Consider the following 22,037-nt stretch of genomic DNA (forward strand, 5'->3'; position numbering starts at 1 on the left):
AAAGCTTCCTCGGCTCATTAACGTTGTTTGCAAGAATCTACTGCAGCATCCACTTACAAAACACACAAATATATAACCCTCAGCATATAACGTCATATTAGTCATTAAGGTTATACTTGTTTATCCATCTCCCTGTGCAACTTGCTGTCAGTTCTGTTAGGTCTTCACAAATCTGCATACTTTACACATTTATACTTTCCATCATGCTGCCCTGCATATTTATTGTATTAAGATGCACTGCCTTGTCTAATTACACTGCACTCATTCATTTTGTTTGTACTTTCCCTTTCACTAGATAGCATGCTGCACCAAAACCTTGGCAGAATGTCATTCTGCTCCACTATACACCACATTACCACGTTATTATAAAGACCTACCTTTAAATTACGCTCACTGGCCAGTAAATTGGGCTTCAACAACCCAAGGCATGGCATGAAAAAACATTATTTTTATGCAAGTTTTATAAAAGAAAAAAACACATATGAGAAAGACCATTGTCCTAGCAACAAAAAGTTGGTAGTCACGTTTGACTAAGGTCTGAGCATACTTTTCTTTTGTCCTCTCCTCAGGCAACTGTTGGAAGAGACATTCCAGGAAAGAGCTTTCATAGCACATAAACACATAATTCTCATTTTAAGGTCATTTATTGCTTCTAATAAAACCCTGTAATAGTCCTCTGAGAATTTTAATCATATTAATGACATTTAGAACAAGATTGGACAGTTCTGTGAAAAATATAAAACAAACATATGCTGTACATACACATTAAAAGGCAAGTGAAAGACAAATCAACTGAAATTGAAAATGGTTGCATCAAAAATATAGATGAAGGTAAAGGCAGATGAAGACAGTGACAGCTCTAATTCTGGCACATGGTCTCATGTCCTAAATGAAGAGATCTGGAACATGACCAGATTAGCCTGCATACTTAGTTTCAAGAGAGCAAAAGTGTACCCACACAGTGCATTTAAGTGCATTGACATCACTGGCCACTGTACTGCAAAATTGTCCATTTCCAGTGAGAGTCTACCAGAGGTGAGCACACCAGCAGTGCTAAAATGCAGAATTGATTACATTGATGACAGTCTTCATACTGGAAAGGCAAAGCACATGCTATCTGGAGAGAAAAGACTGCCGGTCTCTGAAGAACTCTGGCAGGGTAAAAAACTGCTACATGTGTGGCGAGCCACAGAGGCTTACAAGATAATGCCACTAGGTAACCCAGAGCTACCCACCTACCAAGCCTGAGTACATTAAGAAAAGCCAAACAAGAGAGAGGGGATAGGGAGGTAGAACACAAACACCCCATCCTTTCCCCCTCATCTAATAAAATACAGTGTGCCTCATAGGGGCAGTATTCATGACATCGGCCTTGACAAATTTTTTATGCCACTATTGGACCCCCTCTCAACTACTAGTCAAAATACTAGTAAAGACTCCAGTGTAAGTTTTAATGCTACAGGTACAGTAGTCAAAAGGCTCACTAGACCAACAGAAACATCAGGACATATATTTCCATATCAAGGAGTTCTGTCCTCACATGGAGATACTTCTATTCACATCCCAGTGGTGCAAATGCTGTCTGAGCGGCATGACATTAACGCCATATCAAACTGGGTCTCTGAATGGCTTAGAGGAGGAGCATCTGTACCAAAAGAAGTTGTTTCTGATTTCTCTCTTGCATTACTGGGTGGTCTTGTTAAAGCCTTTACTTCTTACTCTGGTTTGAAGACCTATATAAATAGAATAACAAAGACATCAGAGCTATAACACAAACCATGGAATTTTGCTGTGACTAAACTTTTTTAAGCTATGTTACATTTTGATTATTTGGTGAGTCTGTAGGTAGAATATACTTGTTGATGACCCACAAGCATTTAAAACCTTTGAAATAACATTAACATTTGGAATTCACAAATCAATTTAGCTGTGTAACATGTGTATGGATAATGTTATGGATAACATTTTAACATTTAAAATGTTAAAGGTTTTTAAAGGTAATTCGATTATAATAAATTTCACTCTGTGATGCAATTTTAACATTGTTAGGGGCTAAGTGTCCTCACTTAATAAAAAAAAAGAGAGAATTTAGCCTATAACTTGCAAATTAAAACAGCGCAAATGTTTCTTTTAGCAGCACAAACCAGCACAAACGTAGCACAAACGAAAGATGCTTTTGGAGCAATTTGGACGTTAATGGGGGGCTGGTGACGTCACGGGTGTAATATTTATAGCGTAATAACTTGCAAATTAAAACAGCACAAATGTTTCTTTTAGCAGCACAAACCAGCACAAACGTAGCACAAACGAATGAGAAGCTTTTGGTGCAATTTGGGCTCTGATGGGGGGGCTGAGTGACGTCACGGGTAATAAAATATAATACTTAATTTCTCTAAAACGGTGCCAGCACAAACGATGATTCCTACGGCACAAACCAGCACAAACGCAGCACAAACGAATAATAATATTTATATTCCATTTCTGACCACATGGGGGGCCAGCTTCACGGAGGTCATCATCTGGTATTATTCAGAATTTGTTGATGTTATTGGATCCAGTGTGCACAACAGAACAGCAGGTATTTTAAATGACATTTTTAACCATACACATTTTTGTGTTGTTTATCTCAACAGAGACAGAATAAAGTCTATGTTTTATCATGCCTACAACAACTACTTGGAGAATGCATATCCATATGATGAGCTCCGACCTTTGACATGCGATGGACAGGATACTTGGGGAAGGTATAAACATAAGGAAATTACCTATTAATTACTTAATCACGTTTTTACATGCAACTAATACAGCAAATATTTTTGCTACATGTAATTAACTTATTATTTATTGATTAAAATTATCGGAATAGTATACTTTTACCACTTTTTTGCTTTTTGCAAAAGTAATTGCTAGGGATGTCCCGATCTGATCTCAAAGATCGGGATCGGGGCCGATCAAAGCATTTTTTAACTGATCGGAATCGGCTTTACTAAACCCAATCGTAATCCCGATCTTTTGTTTTACATCAGCATGTCTGCTGTGTGGAAATAGTTTGAATTGGAAAGTGAAACAAGTCCAACAGTGAAGTGTAATATCTGTACTGTGAGCGTTTCACGAGGCGGTAGGAGCAGAGCTGCGTTCATTATTGTAGAATTTTACTATTTATATCAGGGCTGTCAAACTCATTTGTGGAGGGCCACATCAGCATTATGGTGGCCCTCAAAGGGCCAATTGTAACGTATTCTGCTGAGATTGCAGTCTGTTTTTCTTGTAGGCTAAATTCTGCATTTATATTGTCCTCCTTTACCACAGACACAGCCTCATAACACAAGAGACAAACTTGTTTTCATTTTCATTAAATTTCCTCCTTCTGCTTAATTTTCTTACTTATCTTCTTGTACATTTTGGGATTGTGTAAATATTTCTTAACATCATCTATTGGCGGGATGTGTCACTTTGCAGGTCAAAAAATCAGCATGCATTTTGAAAGATGCAGTTAATGTAGGATTTTACAGTGTATTTTAAGACAGTTGTTCTGCCCTCACTAAGAGTTTATCCCCCTTTCTCAGACAGACAGACAGCTCCCTTCAGAACACAGTCAGTTTTATTTGCTTCCCAGCTGTGTGATACACTATAGATAGATAGATAGATAGAAAGATAGATCTAGATAGATAGATAGATAGATAGATAGATAGATAGATAGATAGATAGATAGATAGATAGATAGATACTTTATTGATCCCGAAGGAAATTAAAGTGTGTGCATCAAAATAAACATACAAACAATAAAAACAATAAAGAACTTACATCTGGTACAATATGAGATTTAACCAAACGTAAAATAGCGCTAAGTAGTTGCTATAGTAACGGTAACAACTGTATTTAATTACGGTAAATTTGTAACTAAAATGCTGTGATATACTCACTAAACATTTACAAACAACTGAGAATATAAACGCCACTACTTACAGACGATGCTTTGGTAATATATTACAAGATAATTATATTTGTTATTATTGTTTACATTATTACCCGCGTTCTTTTGCCGTAAAAGTCACATGGCTTCTCAGCGAAGGTCAAAGTTAGTTGCCATGACTACGATGTCAACAGTTGCCGGTTAAAGGCGCAGGTGTCCCATTAAATTATAAGTGCGTCTCTGTAACGACTCGAACATCACAACAATTGTCGTTTAAGCTCTCGCGGGCCACATAAAATGATGTGTCGGGCCGGATCTGGCCCGCGGGCCGTGAGTTTGACACCCCTGATTTATATGGTGTGTGAGTCAAGGATCACACTGGTTTACAAAACAACGTAGTGATGCACTTGTTTAATAAAGAAAGAAATACACGGTATATTCACATATTGTCGGGAGCAGAACACTTTATTAACTTCTTCTGTTACGGTACCGAATAGCGGACAGCTAGAGTCAAGCACGCTATTCCATGCACTATGGAAGCCCCAAAGGGTCAAAACACACTCACTTCGCATAGAAACGTCCATCAAACCATTGTCACAATACAAGCACTTTAAAAACTGTAAACTGTAAAATGTACTTGAAGTGTGCACTGTGTGAACAGTATTATCCAGTTCTTATCTAGACAATATCTAGAAAATACAAGTATCGGTTTGAGACTCGGTATCGGATCGGGATCAAAATTAATAATCGGGATTGGGAACAAAAAAACGTGATCGGGACATCCCTAGTAATTGCCCCTCTTGGTGAAACAAAACAACATTTCTTCGGGACCATGTTGCACCACAGTGTTTCCGCTACATGTACTTTGCGGTGGCGGCCCGCCGCTGCTTAATTATTGCCGCCGCTCCAACAGAATTTCTATAATTACATGAAACCGCAATTACCCCCGTCCCAAAGCACTCACAGGCGGTCAGTCTTACAACCCGCGTTTCCACCAGTTTTTTTGGGAACTAAGCGCGTGTGCATCACGTGAGAATCGTTTTGCGCTTCGCTCTCACCGCGACCCTCTGCTCAAACAGCCAATTTGCTCAGCTCTCGGCTTGAGCGATAAAACATCACAAAAGTTCATGACACGAACATCCATTTGTGTGAAATAACCATTAAATCCAGTCCAAAAGCTCCATATACATCTGTGTTTAGCTGTATTAACTCCTTGTGTGGTGGTTCTGCAGCTCGGGGTTTTGAAAATCGGCTTCTCGAGAGAATCGAAAAAGCTTTACGTAAAAAAAGCGTAACTTGGAGTACTAAAAGTACCACACAGGAACACTAAATTTCTCTCCGTTATTACTGGTTATAAGTGCTCTGTAGTGGTTATAAGTGCTCTGTACTGCCCAAATTCATCGGTCATTATTTCAGTACAATGAGTCATGTTAAGCTTTATTTTTCACGTTAAGCCTCATATCACACAGTTTATCGCTTTGAAAATATCAAAATTTAATCAGATGAACTTTTAAAATACGAAAGAACAGCGCAATAGCGGTTTCACAGCCTCTACACTGTGACACGCCCACAGATGACGTCACGGTCCGTGCTGATTGCTTATGCAAATTAGGCGATGATGTCATTTAGCCAATAGCTACTTTCCTTACTGAGGAGTTGGCAACACTGCTGACAAGCGAGCGAGAGAGGGAGAAAAAGAGGAGAGGGGAGAAATAGAGGAGAGGAAAGAAAGAAAGGTAGATTAAACTAGCTAACATTAAGTTTTTACAGTTAATAAACATTATGTTACTTTCGGTTTGGCACATACTGCCTAATGAATCAGATTCTAAGCTTTAAAACAGTGAGGTCAAGGCTAATGTGTTCATTTTTAACACAAACGCTGCACCGGATGGGGGCCGTGGGTGTGTGGGGGGTTGAGGGTGCCTGCCACCGCTGCTAAAAAAAATTCTAGAGGAAGCACTGACAGAGCACGAGTGCAAACATTTCAGAACAGTGAAAACAAAACCAGTGCAATAAATACAAAAACTTGCAAGTAAAAAAATTTGACTTAAAATAAGTTTTGGGACAGGACTAAAGGACAGTTTAATACATGCTAATGTGTAAAGTTTAATAGCAGCAGACATTACAGTGTGTGCAAAAATGCATATCATAAATACAATCACTGAGTCTGAGATAATGTTAATTTAAGCAAGATTGTGTCGGGCGTGTGTGTATACATGGGCTGTCCATCAGTTCAGACTGTGTCTAAGTCTAATGGCTTGTGAAAACACAAACTGTTGCACAATCTAGCAGTGGGGAATCGAATGCTACCGCATCTTCTAAAGCATTCTTAAGAGTTTGTCAGTCGGAGACAATGCAATTCCCAAATGAGGTAGTGTGATGTAGCTGCTCAGGATTCTCTCTATACTACCTCTGTAGAACACATTGAAGGTAGTGAGAAGAAGCTGAGCGGTTCCGAGTGATTGTCCTCTCAAGTCCACATATTTATGGAATTTGGGGAGCACTGAATTGTGATTTGCATGATTAAAATCTCCATTGACAAGAAATGAATCTTCTGCAGTTTGCTGATAGCGCCATACAGTTCACACCGTGCCCTTTATGTGTTTGTGCACAGGGGCGTACCAGGGGGTCAGGGGGGCAGGTGCCATTGCGGGGGAGGGGGGCCACCACGACATGAACTCAACCCCCCACAGCACTGCCCACCCATTGGCTGCACTCGCCAGGTCGTTATTATTATACTACAATATTGTAGCGGTGATATGTGAGTGACATTCAGCTCAGCCAATCAGAATGCAGCACCTGGTTAATACATGTGCATTTGGACGTTCTTCAGTTAGTTAGTTTTGTATATGAGACTCGCTGTATGGCCCCAGCATTGAGGTAGTTCGGGTGCTGGAGCAGTCTAAAGTGTTGTAACGCTCATTGAAGTCCTGACTAAACAGTTAAAGTGAACTCTACCTTGTTGTGTGCCTTTATTCCCACACCCCCACCACCGCACGCAGCAAAAGACCTGTAGCACCCCCGCCGGACGATCAGCACTCGCAGCAGCTAGGTGAGCCGACCCTCTACAGTTGCAAGTGGCTAATGCTAGCGATAAAGTGCGTTGATAACGACAGTAAAAACAAGACAATATTTTCATTAAGTAAAATATTACAATAACTAAAAGACAATGAAATATCAGAATACATGTAATCAAAATATACAGTGATTGCACAGCAAGGGATTTTGGGAATCTGTGTAACTAACTAAAAAATTTTGGGCCCCCTCAACAAATTTCATATATAATATATTGCCCTCTGCTGAGCAGATCGGAAGAAGCTTGAGCAGTTCCACCAACAGAAGCTGTGAGCCATTCTCAACATCAACTGGGATGACTATGTGACCAATAATTCCATGCTGGAAAGAGCTTCTTCTGTCAGCATTGAAGCATCCATCATGAAATATCAACTCCGGTGGATAGGCCACGTAACTCGCATGTCAGGAGATCGACTCCTACGACGGATCCTGTTTGTTGAAGTTGCATCGGGGAAGCGACCCCTCGGTGCCCCACTGAAACGCTACAAAGATCAATTAAAGCGGACCCTAAAATCCACAGGCATTGACCCCAAGACCTGGGAAGCATTGACTCAAGAAAGACCTCTGTGGAGAAGAGCTGTCAAACAAGGAATTACACTCTTTGAAGCCAACAGAAGAGCGGATGTGGAAGCGAGACGAGCACGGCAACCTAAAGCTCTTACAATCCCTTGTGAAAAATGTCCAAGAATGTTTGGCTCAAGAACTGGCCTCATCAGCAATCAGAGAGCCAAACACTGACGGAGAACCAAGCATCGCACTGAAGATCTATCCTCGGACTACGAGGGGACGCCATCATCATCATATTGCCAAAAGTATTCGCTCGTCTGCCTTCACACGCATATGAACTTAAGTGACATCCCATTCTTAATCCATAGGGTTTCATATGATGTTGACCCACCCTTTGCAGCTATAACAGCTTCAATTCTCTGGGAAGGCTTCCCACAAGGTTTAGGAGTGTATTTATGGGAATTTTTTTTTTCAGTTGCACCAGTTATGAGGACCTATGATCCGACTTTCTTACCCTCTAACCCTGAACAAAAGCCAATCGTTGTTTATGCTGCCACCCAGCCCAGTCGGAAAGGCAGAGCTGAGATTCGATACGATGTATTCGAAACCCCGACTCTGGTGCGCTAGCGTACTTTACCGCTGCGCCACCTGAGTGGCTCGTTTATTAGAATTTTTGACCATTCTTACAGAGGCGCATTTGTGAGGTCAGACACTGATGTTGGATGAGGAGGCCTGGCTCGCAGTCTCCGCATACCAAAGGTGTTCTATCGGGTTGAGGTGCAGGTCAGTCAAGTTCTTCCACACCAAACTTGCTCATCCATGTCTTTATGGACCTTGCTTTGTGCACTGGTGCGCAGTCATGTTGGTACAGAAAGGGGCCATCCCCAAACTGTTCCCACAAAGTTGGGAGCGTGAAATTGTACAAAATCTCTTGGTATGATGAAGCATTAAGAGTTCCTTTCACTGGAACTAAGGGGCCGCTCCTGAAAAACAACCCTACACCATAATCCCCCCTCCACCAAACTTTACACTTGTCACAATGCAGTCAGACAAGTATCGTTCTCCTGGCAACCGCCAAACCCAGACTCGTCCATCAGATTGCCAGACGGAGAGTGATTCATCACTCCAGAGAACACGTCTCCACTGCCCTAGAGTCCAGTGGCGGTGTGCTGTACACCACTGCATCCAACGCTTTGCATTGCGCTTGGTGATGTGAGGCTTGGATGCAGCTGCTCGGCCGCGGAAACCCATTCCATGAAGCTCTCTACGCACTGTTGACTCTGCAGACAGTTGGCGACCACTGCGCACTATACGCCTCAGCATCCGCTGACCCTGCTGCCATTTTACGTGGCCTACCACTACAAAGCCTACCACTACAAAGTCATATTTTCAACTGAGTTGCTGTCATTCCCAATCGCTTCCACTTTGTTATAATACCACTGACAGTTGACTGTAGAATATTTAGTAGCGAGGAAATTTCATGACTGGACTTGATGCACAGGTGGCATCTTATCACGGTACCATGCTGGAATTCACTGAGCTCCTGAGAGCGACCCATTATTTCACAAATGTTTGTAGAGGCAGTCTGCATGCCTAGGTACTTGGTTTTATACACCTGTGGCCATGGAAGTGATTGGAACACCTGAATTCAATGATTTGGATGGGTGAGTGAATACTTTTGGCAATATAGTGTGTGTATTTATATATGGATGCACTATGACTTTGAGCATGTTGGTCAGTACCCATAGTAAATAAAAAGGTCTGCATTTGACAATAACAATTCTCAACAAGGATCTTTCTGTTTTAATGTATTAACACATGCCTCATGCCTATATTATAAAAATATAATTATTAGATGTACCTCGAAAGTAGCTTACAAACCCCATTTCCAGGATGTATTTTAAGACACAATAAAATAAAAAAAATTTGTGATTTGTTAATTCTCTTATTTATTAAGCTATGATCTGGGGGTACTTCAGCAAAGCTGGCATTAGGCAGATTTGAATTAAACTCTTATTTTGCTCTCTGTTAACGTAGGGTTAATAGTCTAAGTAACTGGTGAACTGTTACAACTCTAATGTGCTAATTACTTATTCAACCATGTTTTTATTATTATATTGTAATTTATTAGATTTTAAAGTGTTATTTTCATTTTGATGATAATGTATGCATACAGTTTAGTTCATTAATTAAATGAAGTTAACCAGACTAAACATGAAATATCACAGGTTCATACTGTCTGCAATGAAATAAAAGTCAAAATAAATGTGCATTTTCCATGCTGTCCCAGCTTTTTTCCTATTTGGGATTCTATCCATCCATTCATCCATCCATCTAAATTACCTCTCAAAACTTTGACTGGAAATGGGTTTTGTAGATTCATGGCTAAAAATGGCAATTCTATCCTTTCACAATCAAATACACCAAACAATATGAGTGTGCAAAAGGTCAAGAGGTCTCAATACTGTTTGAAATCACTGTACATCTTACAGTTACTGTCTGTAACATTAAATTAATTTATTACAGTGGTAGCTCAACTGTTAAGTTACTGGATTATTGATCAGAGAGTGGTTCAAGCCTCTAATGTTACCACAGCCACTGTTGGGCTTCTGAATTAGGCAATGTAACCTCACCTGATTGTATTATTTTTTTCACAATTGTAAGTCACTTTGAATAAATGCATCTGCTTAAAGCTGTACATGTAAATAAATGAACACTTTATGTCCAACCAAAAATGCTTGATGAGGTGGTAGTACTTTGTCAGGGTGAAGTTGATTTTGTGCAGGTGCTTGACTTTGGAGTAGTTGAAACTACTAATATAACAAATATTTCAACCACCATGCTTCATCCTTTTGTTCTTCTCTTTACACAAACCTGTTGCTGCTCTGTTACTGTCATAATGAAATGTGGAACAATAAACTGGATTTTTAAAAAGTCATCTGCTGTAAATCGTTTCTATGTCTTAGCCCATGCTGAGCACCTTGTCTTTTTTACCTTCATGAGAAGTGGTGTAGGGAATGCTACCTGATTTTTCAAATCACTTTTACTTAACTTTTTTGACCATATTTTTACTAAATTACTATACTCAGTTTTAATTAGGGCATCACACCGACGAGGCACAACATTATGACCACTGACAGGTGAAGTAAATAACACTGATTATCTCTTCATCACGGCACCTGTTAGTGGGTGGGATATATTAGGCAGCAAGTGAACATTTTATTCTCAAAGTTGATGTGTTAGAAGCAGGAAAAATGGGCAAGCGTAAGGATTTGAGCACGTTTGACAAGTTCCAAATTGTGATGGCTAGACAACTGGGTCAGAGCATCTTCAAAATTGCAGCTCTTGTGGGGTGTTCAGGGTCTGCAGTGGTCAGTATCTGTCAAAAGTGGTCCAAGGAAGGAACAGTGGTAAACTGGCAACAGGGTCATGAGTGGCCAAGGCTCATTGATGCACGTGGGGAGCGAAAGCTAGCCTGTGTGGTCTGGTCCAACAGACGAGCTACTGTAGCTCAAATTGCTGAAGAAATTAATGCTGGGTCTGATAGAAAGGTGTCACAATACACGTTGTATCACAGTTTGTTGCGTATGGGGCTGCATAGCCGCAGACCAGTCAGGGTGCCCATGCTGACCCCTGTCCAACAATGGGCATGTGAGCATCAGAACTGGACCATGGAGCAATGGAAGAAGGTGGCCTGGTCTGATGAAGCACATTTTCTTTTACATCACGTGAATGCCGGGTGCGTGCGTTGCTTACCTGGGGAACATGTGGCACCAGGATGCACTGGGGCTGTTTTGGCAGCAAAAGGGGGACCAACACAATATTAGGAAGGTGGTCGTAATGTTATGCCTAATAGGTGTATCTATCTGTGCAGTATTTGCTTTTTTGTGAACAAAGCTTTATGTATTGGTCTTCTGATTGTGTGGGAATACAAGATTGTGTTTGGGATACAAGCAAACCACTGTCAATGCTACATAGTATACAATTTTCTGCAGAAAACGTGCCATATTTCCATTAACCCAGAAATTAATGCCAGCAAATCAAAGTGGAGGAAATGAATTGTACCAAATGCAGTCATGACAAAGCACTGTTGCTGTTTATTTTTTCCATTGTGGCAAATGTTGACATAAATATAATTCAACTTTTCTCTCATCTGTGTCTTTAGTTTTTCACTTACTCTTATTGATGCCTTGGACACATTACTGGTATGAATTTGTGTTGCTGTTTTATTTATTAATTAATTATTTATTTATTTATTGTTTTGTTTAATAACCTTATTAACTAGGTACAATTTTCTCTGCAATATTTGTAGATATTGGGGAATCACACAGAGTTTCAGCGTGTGGCTGCTCTAATTCAGGACACTGTGGATTTTGATATTGATGTAAATGCATCAGTGTTTGAGACAAACATACGAGGTGAGAAGCCAGTACGTTACAGTACAAAATCAGTTTTATAAAACGGGTAGTTCCGGTCCTAAAATCAGATTGGCTGAGCCGCGTTCGAAGCCATTGTAAAATCCCCGATAAACGCACACCTATGACCATCTCACATCATTCCATATTAATACGCCACTGAAAAGAAAAAGTGAATGTTATGTTCGCCCTCATGTTGCCTAGCAACACTGTTAACGGACTACGTGATTTCACGGAAGAATGCTTTTTGTAAGTGTTTTTGTAAATAAAAACATTTATTTATTGAACATTGTTGTATTTTATTATATTTTATGTTGACCGCCGTTTTATAAAAGCAATAAGCCACTCGAGACCATGCATTACTGCTATGATTTTATCACGGGGAAGGATGTTTTAGGCACTCCGCTTCGCGTCGTGCCAAAACAGCCTTACCCGTGATAAAATCGCAGTAACGCACGGCCTCTCGTGGCTTATTGCTTTAATGTATTCTGGTTCTCAGACCAGCTCTGTTAGGTAACTGTCATAAATTTTTGGTAACCTTGTTGGTTTGTTTAGGCCAGATTTTGTGACGTGAAATGCCTGTGTAATTAGGACACCATTACTTGTTTTGCAGAGTTTTTGTTCAATTGAATGTCTAAACAGTATGTGGTTGCTCATGCTTATCTTAATCTCTCTTTGGGTTTCTGCAGTGGTTGGGGGGCTTTTATCAGCTCATCTGTTGTCCAGGCAGGCTGGGATCAAAGTAGAGGTGGGTTGGCCTTGTTCTGGTCCGCTACTTCGCTTGGCTGAGGATGCAGCTCGCAAACTTCTTCCAGGTGAGAAATATGGATAAATGAAATGTGATTTTATTTTTTGGTTCCTGTATTTACATGAACAAATGCAAACCTGATAAACTACAAAATCCGCCAAGCCAAAGCAAGGACAACAATAAATGAAGTCAAAAGACAAAGAACATCTCTACAAGGACCTCTCATTCTAAACCCTGATCCACAAAATAAAAAAAGAAACCACAATTTAAATCCAGCACAGGAAGCATCAAGTCAAGTCAAGTCAACTTTATTTATATAGCACTTTTTACAATAGACATTGTCTCAAAGCAACTTTACAAAATCCAGGACCAACAGATACAAAAAACCCCTGTTGAGCAAGCCGAGGGCGACTGTGGCAATGAAAAACTCCCTGAAAATTACAGGAAGAAACCTTGAGAGGAACCAGACTCAGCAGGGCCCATCCTTCTTGGGTGGCCAGGAGGATACTTTAAATAAATACACGATTTACACAGAGCATACGAACACAGAATTAAATGATCTAAAAGTTATAACTGGTAATAAATAGATAAATAATAATAGAGTTGTTCTTCGGTGTAGTCTTCAATAATGTCTGTAGTGATTTCTTGTCATTCTTGGTGCAGAAGAGAGTGAAACAGTAAACAAACTTGCAGAAACTTTTAATGAACTTACAAAATCCCATCAGAAAACAAAAAGAACAAATCCTATCAGATAGCTCTGAACCTTAGAATCTAACATTTTTACTAAAATAACTTAAAATGCTCTAAAAAGACACCAAGTCACTGTAAGGACTACCAAAATATTTATCACAAATTTACAATCCACACATAAAATCCATAAAAAAATAATTGCCTTAAAACACTAGACATCATCGAAGTACTAGCAAACACCAAATGGGGAGCGGACTAAGATCACCTCCCTAAATTCTTATCTCCAGTCCCCGCCCTGACTAAACCAAAATAATCTGTGAAGCTGCTCGGAAATCCTGAATTTAAAAGCTGGAACTCATTTATTACCTAGGTTTTCATCTAGCCCTGTGAGCCCTAATGCACATCCTCTAATGTTAAAGTGCGTAGCCTCTAATGTTAAAATTACTAATACAATCACAAATTTAAAAAAGTTGGAAAGTATGAAAAATGCAAATTAACAAAACAGTGTTTCTTGCATTTACTTTGACTTTTATTTCATTGCAGATAGTATTAACCCAGGATATTTCATGTTTTGTCTGGTCAGCTTTATTTTATTTGTTAATATACATTCATTCCTGCATTCAAGGCCTTTAACATATCACAACAACAATGCACACAATTACCTGACTGAGCAAAAATATTCACACCTCCACCAACTATGTGCTTGCACACACTGTGATCTGCCGGAGCAAAAGTATTTACACCCCCACCAACTGCATGCATGCATACACACAGACTAGCAACCCCTTAGCATCTTAGATATTTACACTGTTCCAACTCTAAAACGTTAGTCCTGTTGATGACACCATGCTTGTATACAGCTTTTGGATATGCACACTTGTTCCCCTGCCATCCGGCCTTTAACCTCTTTCTTGTCCCATTCACTCCCATTCATTTTTAAATGGCATATTAAGGTAAAAGTATTCATACTTCCCCCCACATACATACTTGCATACATCTTAGTGACCACCTAGCTACATTTAGCACCCGCTTAACTACAGCTTAGCAATTAACCCATACTTTCATCACTTATGACAGTCTGTGAAATAAGGACAAGTAAGGAGTTCACTAGAGGCTTTTCTCAGATATCTGAGCTTCTCTCAGATATACCAAAACAAAATAAAAAAAACATTTTTTGTGATCAGATGAATTCATATTTTAGAGTTTGATAGTCTAGGTCATTATGTCAACGATAAAATGAACTTTTATTAGTAAAAGCTGCAAAAGCCAACATCTGTCATGGTATAGGGGTGCATCGGTGCCAACGGCATAGGTGCCTTACATATGTGTAAAGATTTCATTGATGTGGAGACTAATGTTAGGATTATTATATTAGTATATTTGGACAGAGACATATGCTGCCATCAAGATATCTTTTCTCTGAAAGTCCATGGTAATTTTTAGCAAGACAATGCCAGACCATTTTTTGGAATTGGGTTTATATTAAACAAGTTGATTGTGTTTATGTAATACTTAAATTAAGAAAGACAGAGAGAAAGTTTGTATTTAAGATGCTGTTCTAACTGTGTGCTAATGTTACCTACAATAAATTGCAATTACGAGGGTTCTTTAAAAAAAATTCTGCACTTTTTTGTAAACAAATTACATCACTTTTCTACATAGTCACCCTTCTTTGCGATGCACTTTTCCCAGCGTCATACCATTTTAATGGCAGCAGCAAAAAAATGTTTTTGGTTGAGCGCGTAGCCACTGATGCTTTGCTGCTTTCACATCATCATCACATGAAAATCATGTTCCCCTTAAAGCTTCTTTAAGCGATCCAAAAAGGTGGAAATCAGATGGCGCTAAATCCGGACTATAAGCTCTCTTAGACACGACCAATTACTACTTCTCCCGCCCTCACCATCTCCAACGGAAATATAAAAGTGTGGAAACTTGCCACTCAGGTGGCGCAGTGGTAAAAACACACACTAGCGCACCAGAGCTGGGATATATATATACAGTGTATCACAAAAGTGAGTACACCCCTCACATTTCTGCAAATATTTCATTATATCTTTTCACGGGACAACACTGACAAAATGACACTTTGACACAATGAAAAGTAGTCTGTGTGCAGCTTATATAACAGTGTAAATTTATTCTTCCCTCAAAATAACTCAATATACAGCCATTAATGTCTAAACCACCGGCAACAAAAGTGAGTACACCCCTAAGAGACTACACCCCTAAATGTCCAAATTGAGCACTGCTTGTCATTTTCCCTCCAAAATGTCATGTGACTCGTTAGTGTTACTAGGTCTCAGGTGTGCATAGGGAGCAGGTGTGTTCAATTTAGTAGTACAGCTCTCACACTCTCTCATACTGGTCACTGAAAGCTCCAACATGGCACCTCATGGCAAAGAACTCTCTGAGGATCTTAAAAGACGAATTGTTGCGCTACATGAAGATGGCCAAGGCTACAAGAAGATTGCCAACACCCTGAAACTGAGCTGCAGCACAGTGGCCAAGATCATCCAGCGTTTTAAAAGAGCAGGGTCCACTCAGAAAAGACCTCGCGTTGGTCGTCCAAAGAAGCTGAGTGCACGTGCTCAGCGTCACATCCAACTGCTGTCTTTGAAAGATAGGTGCAGGAGTGCTGTCAGCATTGCTGCAGAGATTGAAAAGGTGGGGGGTCAGCCTGTCAGTGCTCAGACCATACGCCGCACACTACATCAAATTGGTCTGCATGGCTGTCACCCCAGAAGGAAGCCTCTTCTGAAGTCTCTACACAAGAAAGCCCGCAAACAGTTTGCTGAAGACATGTCAACAAAGGACATGGATTACTGGAACCATGTCCTATGGTCTGATGAGACCAAGATTAATTTGTTTGGTTCAAATGGTCTCAAGCATGTGTGGCGGCAATCAGGTGAGGAGTACAAAGATAAGTGTGTCATGCCTACAGTCAAGCATGGTGGTGGGAATGCCATGGTCTGGGGCTGCATGAGTGCAGCAGGTGTTGGGGAGTTACATTTCATTGAGGGACACATGAACTCCAATATGTACTGTGAAATACTGAAGCAGAGCATGATCCCCTCCCTCCGGAAACTGGGTCGCAGGGCAGTGTTCCAGCATGATAATGACCCCAAACACACCTCTAAGACGACCACTGCTTTATTGAAGAGGCTGAGGGTAAAGGTGATGGACTGGCCAAGCATGTCTCCAGACCTAAACCCAATAGAACATCTTTGGGGCATCCTCAAGCGGAAGGTGGAGGAGCGCAAAGTCTCGAATATCCGCCAGCTCCGTGATGTCGTCATGGAGGAGTGGAAAAGCATTCCAGTGGCAACCTGTGAAGCTCTGGTAAACTCCATGCCCAGGAGAGTTAAGGCAGTTCTGGGAAATAATGGTGGCCACACAAAATATTGACACTTCAGGAACTTTCACTAAGGGGTGTACTCACTTTTGTTGCCGGTGGTTTAGACATTAATGGCTGTATATTGAGTTATTTTGAGGGAAGAATAAATTTACACTGTTATATAAGCTGCACACAGACTACTTTTCATTGTGTCAAAGTGTCATTTTGTCAGTGTTGTCCCATGAAAAGATATACTTAAATATCTGCAGAAATGTGAGGGGTGTACTCACTTTTGTGATACACTGTATATATATATATATATATATATATATATATATATATATATATATATATATATATATACAGTATATATATATATATTTATATATATATATATATATATATATATATATATATATATATATATATATATATATACACAGTATATATATATATATATATATTATTGTCCTATTATTGTGAGTACTATTATATACATTGTTATAATTTGCTCTTCAATATTAAAATTTAATTATTTACAGTTATTTAGTATGCCTGTGCTTAACAAAAACAATTTATTACAGCTAATTACCCCATCGGGTAATATAAAGTTATTTTATTTATTTATTTATAAATTGATTGCACAGTGACAAACAGGATTTTATATCATTGTATTTAAGCTTTTCTTTTATTGACCTTTCACTGTTTATTTTTGAATGTAGATTCACTTAAAAGAGATTATACTTCATACAAAGCTAATGCTGAGTTTAAAATTTCTAGCATTTCAAACACCCACTGGTATGCCTTATGGAACGGTGAATCTGCTGAAAGGAGTCAACCCAAGTGAGACATCTGTTACTTGCACTGCAGGCGTGGGCACATTTATTTTGGAGTTCTCCACTCTTAGTCGTCTCACTGGAGACCCTGTGTTTGAAGATGTTGCACGTAAGGCCCTCAGTGCCCTCTGGAACACCCGCTCAGGCATTGGCCTGGTAAGATAAAGCAGTGCACAACAACAAACATTGACACACTTAAAAATAATAATTGTATGGCAGTTAATCCCATTTATTTATCAAAATAATACATACAGGAAAACACATAGATGTTATTCAAAGTGAGCTTTTTAATATGATTCATGACAATGGTGAAAGTGAGAAATTTCTCATCAAATAAATCCCTACACCTATTTTCTGGATTTAAGTATTTATCAAACATGGGCAATTTTCTTTAATTACATACATTTGTATTGCATGCCTTTTTTGATATTTGCTAGTTCGCTTTCAGTGTTTTTAAGTTATTTACGTCTGGTAACAGATAATGTAAAAAAAAACAAAGAGAACTGCCTGTTTTTCAGGTTGGGAACCATATTGACATCATTACCTCCAAATGGATTGCTCAGGATGCAGGTATTGGAGCAGGAATTGATTCGTACTTTGAGTACTTGCTAAAGGGTGGCATTATGCTTCAAGATGATAATCTTCTGACAATGTTTCATGGTATGAAAGACATGGTACTGGTTCCATAGAAAAAGATATAGAGAAAAAAATAGAAATAATTTAAAAGCATATTTATGACTTAATTTATCTGTGCCCTAAAGTGTTTTTTTTTTTGCAGAGTTTAATACGGCCATAAAGAATTACACTAAGTTTGATGACTGGTACTTGTGGGTACAGATGCATAAGGGCACAGTTTCCATGCCTGTCTTTCAATCTTTGGAGGCATTTTGGCCAGGTCTGCAGGTAGGAGGACAGACAACACAGGCCTGTGTTAAACAGACTATTTTGACCCATCATTAACTTTAGTATATGTTAGAATGTACAGCTTAAATTAGATCTCTTTTGCTTATAACCATTGGTTGGTTGGTCTTACTCTAATGTGCATATCTGGTATTAATAAAAATGTTTCAGAGTCTAATAGGGGACATTGACAGTGCCACAAGGACCTTTCATAACTACTTTACGGTGTGGAGACAGTTTGGTGGCCTTCCAGAGTTTTACAACATTCCTCAGGGTTATGCTGTGGACAAGCGAGAGGGATATCCTTTAAGACCAGGTACATGCAAATTACACTACACCCAGTTTCCACCAGAAAAAGCCAAAATGTGTCAAATGTTAAAAATCTGGGAAGTGGCCGCTCAGGTAGCGCAGCGGTAAAGTACGCTAGCGCACCAGAGTTGGGGTTTTGAATACATCGTATCGAATCTCAGCTCTGCCTTTCCGACTGGGCTGGGCGGCAGCATGAACAACAATTGGCTGTTGTTCAGGGTTAGAGCGTAAAAAAGTCGGATCATAGGTCCTCATAACTGGTGAAACTGCGGCCCCTGCTGGCTGACTGATGGCGCCTGCACAGGGCTGAGGAATAATGCTGATGGGGGTGTGGCCCTCCATACACGGTGCCTGTCAGTGTATGAACTCGACTCGTGCAGGTGAAAAATGCAGTCTGTACTGACTGTATGTGCCGGAGGGGGCGTATGTCAGTTGAGAGGTGTCCTCAGTCAGCGGTGAAGGGTCGAATCAGTATAGAGGACGCAATCAGGGTAATTGGACACGACTAGATTAGGGAAGAAAAATTGGGGGGGGGGGGGGGGGGGAGTGGGGAAAAAGTGGGAAAAAAATATAAAAAAAATAAATAAATTAAAAAAAGCCACTGTTAATGCGTTTTTGTCACACTTAATAGTATCAGTTAATTAAAGTTTAGTTTTATTGAATGTTTAAAGGAACTCCTTTTAGATTGGATGACTTTAAACAAAAGAATTTCCATAGATGAATTTCTCATGGATTTGGTTGAAACGCTGAGCAGTTATTTTTAGTAATTTGAGCGATCCGGGTCGTAACTGTGTGGAGTTTGCATTTTTTTCAACATTTCTGTGTGGGTTTCCACCCGTAGCACCAGTTTTTTTAAGTTTTAAGATTTAGAGATGCAAAATTGCATGTGACAGCATTTGACATTGAACTTGAACTGATGAATCATGTGTAACTTGCCTGTCCGGACATGAATGTGACTGATTGTCAATTTGGTCATTGTCATTTGTTCTGTTATTCAATTTATGTATGTATTTTAATGACTTCAGTGAAATGTGACACTTTTCTATAAAAAATCATAAAATCTGTGATTTAAAAAAAAAACAAGGTCCATAAAATTAAGCAAATTAAGCGAAAAGTTAATAGGGCCTTACCTATCCATGGTACCTTTATTTTTCACCACTTCACCTGGATATTGTGGAATGTTTAAAAAGGTGCACATTGAAGTTTTATAAACTTTTCTTTTTTAGCCCCAAACATGTTTTAAATTTATTTCAGGCATTAAATTCAGCCAAAACTAAATTAATTGTATGTACTTTCATTATCAGTTAAATAAACGTTTATTAGACAATTTACAAAAATTACTGATACTTGTTTTTACTGCATTTTACTATATGCCTTAACTTTTCTGGCAGTCGGGTTTGTCTTAGATTGTGTTATACCTGGGCAGAGGACCTGAATTGTATAGGGTCAAGTTATCTTTTTTAAACACTGCCAGTGCTTACACTAGATAATCCATGTGCCAAATAAACAAATAACTATTTTCTAATTTATCGTTTCAGAGCTAATCGAGAGTGCCATGTACCTGTATAAGGCCACTAGTGATCCATCATTTTTGCAGTTGGGCCGGAATGCTATTGAGTCCATAGAGAAAATAAGCCGTGTCAAATGTGGCTTTGCTAGTGTGAGTATTAAATATGACATTGTACAGCATGGCTTCTTCACACTTTAAACCTAGACAAATAGTTAATTTTTTCTTTTATTTTTACGAATAACTTAATTGTGGTCAGGGTTGCAGTGGGTTCTGTGCCACCTGACAACACTGGATGCAAGGTGGGAATATTTCAGACAGGGGGAAACGCTCACTCAAAAACATAGGGCAATTTAGTGCAGCCACTTTACTCTCTGCATTTTTGAGGGAATTGGGAGGACACTGGAGTACCCAGAGGAAACCCAAACAGACGTGGAAGAACATGGGAAACTCTTTGCAAACAGTGACCAGCGTCAGGAATTTTGCCTATGACCTTATGAACCGTGTTGCTCTACAGCACCCACTCTACCAGCTGCCCCCTTCCCCAACCCATATGTAAATTATGTAAGTACATTTTCAGTGTGGTAAATGATTGACATTTGTCTTATGCTGTTGTTTTATGTCTGACTTTTTGCAAAGGTAAAGGATGTGAGAGACCACAAGCTGGACAATCGCATGGAGTCTTTTTTCCTAGCTGAGACTATTAAGTACCTCTATCTGCTGTTTGACCCTGAAAACTTTCTTCACAGCAGCGGCACAACATTTCATCTGGGCGGTTCACATGGGGAATGCATTCTTGGGGCAGGGGGTTATATCTTTAATACAGAGGCCCATCCACTTGATCCAGCTGCTCTTCACTGCTGCAGCAAGGACCAGGATGAACACTGGGAGCTAAAGGACATCCTTCTTAGTTTATCAGAGCCTCTTAAGCCATTCATGGACAAGGCAAAAGAGGTATTAAAAGACAGAAATTTAGAAAGCATGGTGTTGAATTCTCACGAAAGACGCAAAGCACCTGTCCTCTCTTGCCCTACACAGCCTTTGAGTGCTCGATTTGCAGTTATGGGCCAAGTTGCCTCAAGACAGTAAATGGGCATAGATTGATCCTACATTATAATGTAGAATAACAATGTAACTGAATATTAAAATGTTTTATATTAAAAATAATTAAAATTTGAAAGTTTAAAAAAGTGAGTTTTAAATGTTTGTCCTTTTAGGATATGAAGTTCATAAGAAAAAAAAATCTTTTGACATATCTTTGAAAATATTGTTTTTGTTTTCAAATCTTTGTGCACCATTGATGGCACACCTGCGAATTCTTATGGAGCTGTTCTGTTCCTGAACACTTTTTTCGGATACATGGCATTCAGCATTTCATCATTAAGAACCAGCAGATATTAAATCAAAACTTGATTGCCTGAGCCAGAAAGCCTAAACTAGGCTATGGTTGGATTTTCCAGCTGGTCACTTATCCATAGCACCCCTGAAAATCAATGAAATCTACATTTTTTTGCCATGGCCAATCCCAGATCCCTGACCAGAAAATTCATTAATATGAGCTGAAGACAAAAGTCTCCAAGGACTCCATCTCTGAAGTATCTCGTGTGTGGAGAAATACATTTGGGGGAAAAATTACATTGATGTTGAAACTCAGCGTCAGTTGGTTCTGGGACTGGCGTCGAGTTTTAAAGGCATAGAGTTTTAACATATTTTTACCATAAGGATGTATCGGAAACCTGTTAATGCGTTCAGTGGTCCCGTGGGACTACATAAATTGTAGGCTAATTAAAAATAATGAGG

The 22,037-nt window shown here is 39.5% G+C and overlaps 1 protein-coding gene across 1 annotated transcript in view; it reads left to right on the plus strand.

Annotated features, from left to right (window-relative positions):
- The window catches only part of edem2 (ER degradation enhancer, mannosidase alpha-like 2), a 38,939-nt gene extending 17,522 nt beyond the window's left edge, over positions 1–21,417 (plus strand). The window contains exons 2-11 of the mRNA XM_063015266.1: positions 2,634–2,744; positions 11,661–11,700; positions 11,808–11,913; positions 12,600–12,725; positions 17,466–17,677; positions 18,040–18,181; positions 18,300–18,424; positions 18,593–18,737; positions 20,269–20,390; positions 20,877–21,417. Of these exons, the coding sequence (XP_062871336.1) occupies positions 2,634–2,744; positions 11,661–11,700; positions 11,808–11,913; positions 12,600–12,725; positions 17,466–17,677; positions 18,040–18,181; positions 18,300–18,424; positions 18,593–18,737; positions 20,269–20,390; positions 20,877–21,326 (1,579 nt within the window). The 3' untranslated portion in view covers positions 21,327–21,417. The remainder of the gene's footprint in view (positions 1–2,633; positions 2,745–11,660; positions 11,701–11,807; positions 11,914–12,599; positions 12,726–17,465; positions 17,678–18,039; positions 18,182–18,299; positions 18,425–18,592; positions 18,738–20,268; positions 20,391–20,876) is intronic.
- Positions 21,418–22,037: the final 620 nt, after the last annotated feature.

The sequence above is a fragment of the Trichomycterus rosablanca genome, chromosome 19, assembly GCF_030014385.1.
Source record: "Trichomycterus rosablanca isolate fTriRos1 chromosome 19, fTriRos1.hap1, whole genome shotgun sequence".
NCBI classification, from domain to species: domain Eukaryota; kingdom Metazoa; phylum Chordata; class Actinopteri; order Siluriformes; family Trichomycteridae; genus Trichomycterus; species Trichomycterus rosablanca.